This window comes from Rhinatrema bivittatum, chromosome 7, assembly GCF_901001135.1.
Source record: "Rhinatrema bivittatum chromosome 7, aRhiBiv1.1, whole genome shotgun sequence".
Classification (NCBI taxonomy): Eukaryota; Metazoa; Chordata; class Amphibia; order Gymnophiona; family Rhinatrematidae; genus Rhinatrema; species Rhinatrema bivittatum.
The window spans coordinates 177,362,525-177,374,682 of NC_042621.1; the positions used below are offsets into that span (position 1 = coordinate 177,362,525).

Below are 12,158 nucleotides of genomic sequence, written 5' to 3' on the forward strand. Positions count from 1 at the left end.
CCATCTCAAGGATGACCAATAGAAACAATGCATCTGAGCTCAATGTTGAATGTCATAGTAAAGAGTCTAATACTTATGTAAATGTGATATATATATATTTTTAATTTGCACAAATTTCTACAAACTTGATTTTGCTTTGTCATGAGGGAAAAATGCATTATATATTTTAGAATAAGGATGTAGTGTAACAAAATGTGGAAAAAGTGAAAGGGTCTGAATACTTTCTGAACACACTGTACAATCAGTATTGGCTGATGGACAAAATTCAATATACTTCAAACTAGCAAAAATGGCAACCTCAGCATAAAAATTAAGAACACAAGTTTGGAAACTGACCTACAGCATCTTCAGCTTCCCTAAAAATGATCCCACTACCACATGGTTACAATACATTTATGGGGAATTAGGGAGAAGACTGCACAAATTACTCCCCATGTTGTTCCTGTTATGTTTATTGTGTGGCAATACTACAGCAGAGATTCATCATGACCAGGCTTCCTACGTGCCCCTGCAAAGGTCAACTCATCCACTTGCACACTCCCTTATCACTCTCTGTAATTAATCTCTCAGATTATAAGATCGCGAAGCAGCAATTTTACACTCTTCACCTGTTAAATGACTTTATAGCACTGAATACGATAATGTGCCATAAATAATTTTAATAGTTAGAGAAGCATAGTAGTTGCCAGTGTACTGTCAGTTTTGAATTCATAATACAAAAACCAGGAACTTCCCCCCCTCACTTTCCTTCCCCCCCCCCACCCCAATGACAACAAATCAACACAAAACTACTAAAGATTTTCTGTTCAGCCAGTACATGAAGAGGGTAAAATCAGCACAGCTGGAAGAAATCTAGAGACAGTTAAGCGCAGTCCAAGTCCATCCAGTCACATCCCTGGCATTCACATCATAGACAGGAAATCATTTTCATTCCTTTGTGCAGCTAATGGTCTCATTTGTTTTGTTGGCCAATATTTATTCCATCTGGTAGCTACTACTTTCCACTCTGAATGTTATAAGCTATTACACAACAGTGCCAAAGGCGGGGTGGCGTGGGTAGGAGAGAAAAAAAAAACAAAACAGGAAACCTAAGTATGTAGTTTACAGCAAAAGAGTGGCCAAGTTTCAAGGCATCTGTAAATGGCAACCTCCCATCTCTTGCTGAGGAAAAAAAAAATAGATTCTTGCTGGTGAGCTCTGATTCTGGGCATGTCTGACTGACATCATCCTTCAATGGCCTGAAAAAAGCTCTATTCAAATTCAAATAAAATTATGTCTAATTCATTTTCATCCATGGGTCAGTTCATTGTCGACCTGACACATCAGATGATGCTTTCATTCCTCCAAAGGAGTTTACACAGAACAGCACTGGCAATACATCACCCAATGTGTCTAACAGGCACTTTCTGAACTGAAAGATGAATGTGAAATCAGTGGCCTAATATTAATATCTACTGAACATATCCTTTAACTAGAGACACTCATTTTTAATTTTTATTTTGCCTGGGAATTTCAATGTTTGAACAAAAACAAACAAAAAAAAAAGACATCAATGGAAAAATGACTTTTACACTGATTTTTCTCCTGTGTATTATATTCTTCACCGATTTTGTCATAACACTGAAATTTCAAGGCAAAATTTAAATATATGAAAATGAAGATTCCTACCTATAAGAAAGAAAAGGAGAAGGATTAAATGACATCCTTCCATGACGTATGCTGAAAGATTATATGCATTGTATTAATATTGAGAACACCAATATGCTCTTGGCACATGCCTTGAAGCTTGAATCAAATCAACACGACCGGTCCGTGAAGGAACCATCCTCGGACCCGAGTAGGAGCTGGGAGAGAGGCCCGCGCAGCCGGCGCTCGAGCCCATCGGGGTAAGGCCCTTAACTCTCGCCCTACCACCGTGGGCCCCGCCCCGGCCACGCGGGGATCTTACCTTTGCGCTGCCCTTTTCTTCTCGGACAGCAGCTTACAGCCGCTCCTCGCTGCCTCAATCCAGCCCCTCCGGCCGAGCGACTCGATCCGGGGAGGAGTCCACCAGGGTTGGGCCTAGTCCTGCAGACCGACCGACGCCGCCTCTGCCTCCGATCATCGAAGTCGCGCCGCTGACGTCACCCGAGCGCGCCGGCACACGTTTAAAAAGACGACAAGACACCGGGCGTCGCGCGCCGAAGGAGCGCGACAAAGGGGCGACAAAGGGGCCTGCCCCTTTGTGCGCCCCTTAGTGCGGACCCTAAGAGCGGAGCTGTACCCCACAGAGGCAACCAAATTCACAGCACAACATTACCAAACAAACAGTTAGCATTCAGACTACCAATCCTACAAGCAAGCCCTTTACAACACAGACAACCCTATGAGACGCCGCAGTCTGCACTAACGACACAGCGTCAAAAATAATTCTTCACTGCTCAGACAACCGGACTCCACATTTGCAGACGAACAGACAGCACCGACTGAAAATAGACTTCACAGACTTCACAAAAAACAAAACTAACTAAACTAACAAACACTACCACCAGACAACTCAACTACTACCCAGACTACCAAACGCCACCACCAGACAACTCAACTACTACCCAGACTACCAAACGCCACCACCAGACAACTCAACTACTACCCAGACTACCAGACGCCACCACCAGACAACGCAACTACTACCCAGACTACCAGACGCCACCACCAGACAACGCAACTACTACCCAGACTACCAGACGCCACCACCAGACAACGCAACTACTACCCAGACTACCAGACGCCACCACCAGACAACGCAACTACTACCCAGACTACCAGACGCCACCACCAGACAACGCAACTACTACCCAGACTACCAGACGCCACCACCAGACAACGCAACTACTACCCAGACTACCAGACGCCACCACCAGACAACGCAACTACTACCCAGTCTACCAGACGCCAACACCAGACAACTCAAATACCACTCAAACAACCATCTATTGTGAACTCAGACAACCCAACAAATACCTAGACAACTAAACGCCACCAACTAATCAACTCAGCTACTGATCTAACATCCAGTCGCCACATCACTGACAACTCAGCCAATCACTGACAACTCAGCCAATACTCACTAACACCACTTTCGCTCCTAACAATGCAAACAATGTACCACGGTCTCCCTATACCGATTCTCCATCATAGAACACTACTCTCAGGAAAACCAAACATACTCTACAATCAACGAACCTACAAATCCCTCATCCCCATCATGATTACTCCAATCACACAACTTCTAGGATTCACTCTGTTCTCACTGATTCTATTTAATGCTCAATCACTATCCAAGAAATCTCTGATTTTAAATGATCTTCTCCTAGATGCAAACCCAGACCTATGTGCTATAACAGAAACATGGTTTAAATCTACAGATATAGCATTAATTAACCAACTACCAACTCAGACTTACGACTTTTTCTCTATCCCACGACAGAAAAAAAGGGGTGGGGGCATTCTCTTAGCAGCTAAGAAAGATCTTAGATTCTCTCAGCACCCAATCAAATCTGACTCGAAATTGGAAACAGGTCTTTTCAAATCAGACTCTCTACTAATCCTTCTAGTATATGCCCCCCCAGGACTTCTAGAAGCAGATCCATCACCATTCCTAGAAATCTTAGCTTCATATCTAAAACCAGACTTCCCAACGATAATCCTAGGAGATTTCAACCTGCACGTTGATAACCCCACACTCTCAACCAGCTGCGAAACCATTCTTACAGCCATGTCTGCAATGGGATTCAAACAAATAATCAATGAACCCACCCACAAAGCTGGTCACACAGACTACCAGACGCCACCACCAGACAACGCAACTACTACCCAGACTACCAGACGCCAACACCAGACAACGCAACTACTACCCAGTCTACCAGACGCCAACACCAGACAACTCAAATACCACTCAAACAACCATCTATTGTGAACTCAGACAACCCAACAAATACCTAGACAACTAAACGCCACCAACTCAGCACCCAATCAAATCTGACTCGAAATTGGAAACAGGTCTTTTCAAATCAGACTCTCTACTAATCCTTCTAGTATATGCCCCCCCAGGACTTCTAGAAGCAGATCCATCACCATTCCTAGAAATCTTAGCTTCATATCTAAAACCAGACTTCCCAACGATAATCCTAGGAGATTTCAACCTGCACGTTGATAACCCCACACTCTCAACCAGCTGCGAAACCATTCTTACAGCCATGTCTGCAATGGGATTCAAACAAATAATCAATGAACCCACCCACAAAGCTGGTCACACACTGGACCTAATCTTTGTGAACCCAGGTATTACACATACAGTACAACCCACATGCCAAAAAGTTCCCTGGTCAGACCATTCTTTAATCTCCACCACCTTCTCAATGACCCAAACGAACAATAAACACTCCCCTCAACACTCATTTCTTTACAGAAAAGTATGCCCCTCGGATGAACTCAGCAATCATCTAATCACGGAACTCTCACACATAGATGTCACATCACCTAATACAGCCGAAAATTCCTGGTCCAACATAACAGAATCTGTGGCAAACAAACTGTGTCCATGGATAACAAAAAAAGTCAAACAAGGTGCATCAAAAAGGCAGCCATGGTTTTCTAACGAACTCAAAAGCCTTAAACTTAACCTACGTCAAAAAGAAAGTAAATGGCGGAAAGCTCCTTCCCCCACTACACTTTCTACATACAAACTCGCCCTCCATTCATACAAGAGCTCCACTCTAAAAACAAAAAGGGACTTCTACGCTCAAAAGATTCATAACATTATATTCGACTCTAAAGCGCTATTCACATTTGTCTCCAATCTAACTCATGAAAACCCTTCTGACATACCACCTAACCAAGCTCAAACAAAAGCTGATGAGCTGGCACTCTTCTTCAGTAAGAAAATCACGAACCTGCTATCACAATTAAAGCCTAATACAGGCTCACCAGCTAGCAATTACGTACTCCATAATAAAGACATTTCCCTCCAATCTCTTGAACTCACCACTTCCTCAGAGATCCAAACACTTCTTAAAAAAATGAAACCCTCATCGCATCCATTAGACCAGATCCCGTCAAAATTACTACTGCTAATCCCGGACACCATAACCAAAACCCTAGCAGACATCATAAACTGCTCATTCACCCAGGGTTTCTATCCAGACAACCTCAAACTAGCATCCATCAAACCGCTCCTTAAGAAGCCTAACTTGGACCCCAATGATCCCAACAGCTTCCGTCCAATCTCAAATCTGCCTTTCATTGCCAAGGTGATGGAGAAACTAGTCAACACACAACTATCGGATTACATAGAGGAACACGGAATTCTATTCCCTACTCAATTTGGTTTCAGAAAGGCATCAAGCACCGAATCCCTTCTCATTTCACTGACTGACTACATTATATTGGGCCTAAACAAAGGACAGGCCTTCCTTCTGATTCTATTGGACCTATCTGCAGCGTTCGATACTGTCAACCACGCCATATTACTAAAACAACTGGCGAACATCGGTATTGCAGGATCAGCACTAACATGGTTCAAGACATTCTTAGAAAACAGAGGTTTCAAGGTTAAAATTCACAACAAAGAATCCCCCAGATACCCATCTTCGCAAGGAGTTCCTCAGGGTTCCTCCCTTTCACCGACACTTTTCAACTTATACCTTCTCCCGCTTTGCCAATTGCTAAACAAATTGAACCTTAAACACTTCATATTTGCCGACGATGTCCAGATTCTGATCCCCATTAAAGAATCCATCACTAAAGCTCTAGAACTTTGGGAAAATTGTTCTCATGAAATCAACGATCTCTTATCCAGCTTAAATTTAATTCTAAACCAATCAAAAAGCGAATTCATTCTAATCTCTCCAGACAATTGCAAAATCACTACAAACCCTCCAGCCAACTTGCAAACCTCAAAGTAAGAGATTTAGGAGTTTCCATAGACAACCGATTAAATTTTAAATCATTTATCAACCAAACAACCAAAGACTGCTTCCACAAACTGCACGTATTAAAACGGATAAAACCCCTATTTCACTTCCATGACTATAGAACAGTGCTCCAAGCAATAATATTTGCTAAAATTGATTACTGCAACTCGATTCTTCTAGGCCTCCCATCAGCACATACTAAACCTCTCCAATTGATACAGAACACGGCAGCAAGAATACTAACAAACAAAAGGAGAAGAGATCACATTACACCAGTCCTCAAAGACCTTCACTGGTTACCAATCCATTATAGAATAATTCATAAGTCCCTCACCACAATCTACAAGAATATCCATGGGCTGGCTCCACTCGATCTACAAATAGCTCTCAAAAAACACTCCTCCAATAGACCCATCAGAGAAGCTTATAGAGAATATCTACAGGTACCACACAACAATACCACCCAACATATAACATTGAGAGATCGGGCCTTCTCCACAGCAGGTCCCCCACTATGGAACTCAATCCCCTTAGAATTAAGACAGGAACCATGTCTCCTAACCTTCAGAAAGAGACTGAAAACATGGCTGTTCATGAAAGCATTTCCAGACCCTTAAGGATTCACTTCCAGCAATTGCAGCAAAATCTAATACAGCAATACTGAACATTTTCTATCAAATAAAATATTTATTTAAAAGAACAATTACTTAATTGAACATTCCCTTCCAAACGGAATCAATCACTACAAACCAATCACTACAATGTTTTAATTCTTATTAAACTTGTTTATCTTTCCTTTAACTCTAATCCCAGTTAGAATAACCCCTGTTTATTGTAACTTTCTCTTCCGTGCACTTGTTTTATACTACTGTAATGTATACTCTTATGTTTTAGTTATGTATGTTATAATGTATTGATCACCCCTTGTTTTATGTAAACCGACATGATACGTACTCCCGTGAATGCCGGTATAGAAAAACACAAATAAATAAAAAATAAAAATAAATAAAAATGTACATAATTTGATAGGGATTCTGGAAGGAGTTTCTGCCAATTTTTGGCAATATTTAGATATCCATTTATTGGCCTGCCACAGGGACTATGACAGCTCATAGTCCCATGCTCAATGAAGGTCATCTCCAAAACCAGCTAAACCCAGGGCGCACTTCTGCTGAATTACAAATCAGCTGAGCGAGGCGGCATGTGGAGTTGAGGGAGAAACCAGTGAAGGCATAGGGCAGCAGGAGGCACAGCTTTAAGTAACAAACTACCACTTGCATTTTGCAAGTAGTATTCCAGAAGGTTGGTGGTTGCCCACATCTTAAATATTGAATACAGTTCTGCTCATGTGATCACAATGATTTTTGGATCGGCCACTAGTCTATTACACTTCCTGAGTAGTAGAATTCAATGGTTCTAACTGCTGGTAACTAACAGAATAAGCTAAACCTTCAAAACAAAATTTTAAAGGTAAGATATTTTGCCTAGCATTTTTTTTCAGTTTTTCACACAGAAACCAGCTAGCCTTTTATTTCATAATCTTTTATAGTATCTTGCAATAGCCAGTATTCATCTTTTCTCTGTATTGATTTGCCCTTTTGACTTTTTAATAAGATATTCTGTATATTTTACAAGTTACAAGTAAGATTTAAAACTCCATCTGACTTTCAAGCCTTACTGCACCAGCAAGATAAAATATATAAAAAGTTTTGTATTTTTAATCAGACACCGTACCAAAAATAATTAAACTTTTAAAATGAAAGTGTGTGTGTATGTTGGTAACTAATTGATCAAGTGAGTTCTGAGTCATTATGATGGATATTTAGGAAGCCAGCTAACCATGGCATCATGAGGGTCAAAAAGGCATGAAGGACATGCAAAAGATGAATAGTGCCATTGTTGCATCACAAACCTTTCAAACAAAAACTCGGTGAAAATTTATTCCACTAAATTAGTACTGCAATACTAAATATTAGAGATGTGCAGCAGTAAAATCGTTCGGTTCGGGCTTTGTTTTTGGCCCGCCGCAGGAAATTGTATTTCCTGCAGTTCGGACTTTTTTTTTGGGGGGGGGGGGGGGGGGGGGGGGACCCTGAAAAATGAATTTTTCCGAAATATCGGAAAAATTGTGTTCATTTTTCAGGTCCTCCGAACCAGGAAGAATTAGACAATTTCATTGAAATATTTCATTGAAATTGTCTAATTCGTCCAAAACGAATGCACATCCCTATTAAATATTGTTTCTCTCAATCACAGGACTGTTCACTGCAAGCAAGCACAGTCAATTCTTCAGCATCCTGGATAATAAGTTTACACCCAAAGTATTTTAAAACAGTAAAATACTTCCCATCAGGATACTGATGTTTTATTTTCAAAGGGTTTTCTCTTATTCTGTATGTATGAATAATCTTGACTAAAGGCCCTTGGTGTTCAGCTGAAGTCCTTCAGGTGTACAGAAGCTAAGGTAAAAGACATTCTCCTGATCCAACATGTTCAATTGTGCTTGCCAGATATACACAGCAGACTGAGGGGCAGCTCCTCAAATTTCAAAAATGGCTCAGTGCAATAACATCAACAATTTCAAGTAGCAATAAAAGCTGAAAAGAGTAATTATAAACAGAATACTATTTCCATATTGCTAAGGTTTCATGCAAAGTAAAATTTTAGAGCACACTCTGGGTGGAGAGTTAAACTACAGCGGGTTGCTGTTTCCCTTTTTACTTGAGAATAAATCATGGATTCAACTACAGAGGTGGACAGACTACCTGGCGCAGTGAAAGGACACAGGAAATGGGACACATGGATCTTAAATTATGCTTTTAATAAGAAATATCTTTATAAATAATCTGAAAATGGAATGGGCCATTTACACCACCTACCTGTCTAGAAATATGTCGGGAAGTGGTGGATATGTTTGCATATCGGGCACACGTTCGTGAACTAGAACCATGACAAATGATGTAAACCCGAACACTAGGAATACATAGATGCAACTTAACACTGTTTTCCAATACTCTGGATCCAATCTCCTGGTGAGGTGTTTGTTCTTCCCATTCATGTACTGGTACTGATCAGCATGCATGTCCGTAGCGAGGCTATCACAATCCCGTGACATTTCACCATTGCACAGCTTATCAACCCCCAAGGCAGAACCAGTGCTAGGTAATACTGTACCAATGGGTCCATCACTGCTGAAGCCCAAGTCCTCTAAAACATCAACATGCTGTTTCTGCAGTTTGCGAATGGACAGCATTAATCTTTTGATGTCCCCCAAGACTTTGATTTCCAAGGGAGGGGAGCGTAAATCATATTCTGTCAATGTCAGCAGTGTAATGCCATCTAGCCTGTGTCGGTTGCATAACACATCCACATAATCGCAAAAGCCTTCTTCTTTTAACCATTTCGCCACATGCTTAGTAGTCCAGCGGCGAATGCAGAGTTGGTTGTTGCTTGCCATGATCTTGCACCCAATCTGCCAAGGAGGAAAAAAAAAAAAGGTGCAAAAAAAAATAAGTGATAATGCATGAAATCCAAAAACAAACTATGTCTAGAATGCCCAAGAGAGACCTGCAGTAACCAAGGGGCAAGCAATTTGATTGCTATCATGAAGATGATAAAAATAAGTAAACAAGCCAGCCTTTGCTAAGTTATCTCAGCAAAAAAAGTCAATTTGGATAAGAGGATATTTAAGTTATCTATAGTTTAGCATAAGCATGGGACTTGCAATAATCGAAAACTTTGTCAAGGCTCTGGCCTATGGCATTATCTAGTGTCTCATTAGAATGGACATGACCTGCTGATCTATCCCCTCCCACATATACTCTGATTGCTACAATATAAGCTTCTTATTGCTGTACTTAGGGATCGTCATTTTCAATTTTTATTTTTCCCCAAGAATGTATGTGCTTATAAAAACCAAGATATACAAAGAGCCACACTGGAACCTGTATACGACGAAGCCAGATAAAAAACAAAAGGTATCGCCCAAACAAAATCCAAAGAATGCTCTTCACCAACAGGAAATAAATATTATACGAAATGGAACCGCATCAGCAAGCCATAGATGACGTGCTTAGTAAGGAGCTAAGCCGTCCGGTCTTTTCTATCATTTGCGGTCCGAGAGAGATTTTTAAAACAAGAACAGGAGAAAAATCATCACAAAAAATTAGTCATTTTTCTAAATAAAATAGAGTTTATTTAGGTGGACAGAAGTCAGAGCAATAAAATTATAAAATATAAAATATATTAATGCTTTGATAAATGGAATTTACTGTGGTTTTCTGTAGAACTCAAAGTCCTGAAAACACTGTATGTCACGAGCTCAAACACACACTCTCTCCACAATAACTTTTTTTTTTTTTTTTTTAAATTATCTCAACCCCGCTCACTTGCTCTCCAGTCTCTCAACTCCCCCATCACCATCACTCTCCACCCTCTCCCCATAGCTGTTCTCCCCCTACTCATTCACCTCCACTCCCACCAATGAAAAAAATTCCACATCTCCTCTTTGCCCTCCTCACCCGCCACCAGTAGAAGAGAGGCTGGGTGGTGCCTCCCAGTTTCAATGCTGTGTACAAGGCACTGTATGTACCCCCATGGCACTTGCTGCTAACACTGCATGGTTCATAACGCAGTGACTGGAATTTCTAGAGGCTGCACTACTGCTCAAACTCTCCTATTGGAAAGGCAAGGGAGTAGTACTGGGGATTGTACAAGTGGCTGCAGAAGGACAACTAGCTTGCAAAATTAGGATGGGGCAAAAATAAATAAAAAGTAAGTAAAATAGCTTAATAGATTTTGGAAAACCAAGTACTCTTTCAGGGGAAAGTCAAACACAGTTCAAACAAACCCCCTCCCCCCCCAAACACAGAAACTAGTTGTACTCTCCCAAAGTATTTAAGAATCTCTCCCTGATCAAATTTTTCTTCCCTCTCTACCCCACCACCGATATATTTATTTAGCGCCATATCTCTCTCTGAACATCCCCCACCACATCTATACATACAGTCAGCTGTATGCTCTCCCTCCCATTTTCAGAAAACATCAGATGTGTATGATCTTTAGCATGTGCTTCTCCTTTCCCTCCTGCTGTTTTAGCAGTCTTCAGGCTTGCTTCTACTACTCCAGGCTTAAAAGGGTTAATGAAGCAGCAATACATAAAAAAAAAAAAAAAAAAAGCCATACAAGTGTAATAATCTAAATGGCTATAAATACTTGGTCAACATCTGGCCTCCTAGGTCCCTGAGCTTTGTTTACACTGCACCCGCTCACTACCAAACTTCCATATCAGCTTGGCCGGTGTCTGGGAAGGTGTAGCTTTAGTTCAAAAACTGGAAACGTAACCATGCCTAGTAAGTGTGAAAATCCATCACATCGCTCTCAGATACTGATACTGTATTAACCAGAGGTCAAATACATGTTTTCCCAATCAAGACCGGGGGGGGGGGAGGATTATTAACAATCTGCAAGAAATTTTATAATTATTTGTAAGACTGATTACATCGCTGTTTAAGGTTCTAGTATTGATTTAAAGACCATCAATATCTATTTGGTTTATTGCACACCCGGAAGGCTTGCTTTCAACTATGTCACGTCTTATTGAATGCCTGTCTGATATGGATACTGACTTATTGACTGTAGTTTGAGATTTTAATGTACACAGACATGAGTCCTAGAACATTACTTGTCAATTTTATTTATTTATTTATTTTTTTTTTACAGGGAATGATTGATTTCAGGTGGGTACAAATTATGGAGAACTCGACCCATAAAGCAGGCCATACATTGGAGCTAGTATTTATAAATAAGAGTACATTTAATATCTCCTAAGGATCTCCCAAGTTTTTATCTGTTCACTGTTCCGACCATCCCTTAATTCTAATGGAGAAGATACCCCATAAGAAATTCCTTACCTCCAGATAACAGCCACCATTTATACCTAGGTGGCAGAGGATAAATCTAGAATTATTAAAAGCTAATCTACCAAGGTAACTGAGGATGTTGTTGTAAGACTCAATAAATGAAGCAGGGACAGGGTGGGAAACTAACTAATGCTCTAGCTGATGAGCTCTTGTCCTCCCCCCCTTTTGTTTTTTGTATATATTTATTTAAAAAAAATAATAATTTAACCATTCCCCAGAATTGAAAACTGAAAAGAAAAAAAAAAAAAAGACGTTTAGAGGAGATTATGTCAAGGAAAGTCAGATG

The 12,158-nt window shown here is 40.6% G+C and overlaps 1 protein-coding gene across 4 annotated transcripts in view; it reads right to left on the minus strand.

Moving 5' to 3' along the window:
- SAMD8 (sterile alpha motif domain containing 8) overlaps positions 1–12,158 on the minus strand; it is a 120,647-nt gene that overhangs the window by 18,115 nt on the left and 90,374 nt on the right. For all 4 annotated transcript variants that reach the window (XM_029609527.1, XM_029609528.1, XM_029609526.1 and 1 more), the window contains one exon: positions 8,831–9,423. In XM_029609527.1, coding sequence (XP_029465387.1) covers positions 8,831–9,423 — 593 coding nt within the window. The remainder of the gene's footprint in view (positions 1–8,830; positions 9,424–12,158) is intronic.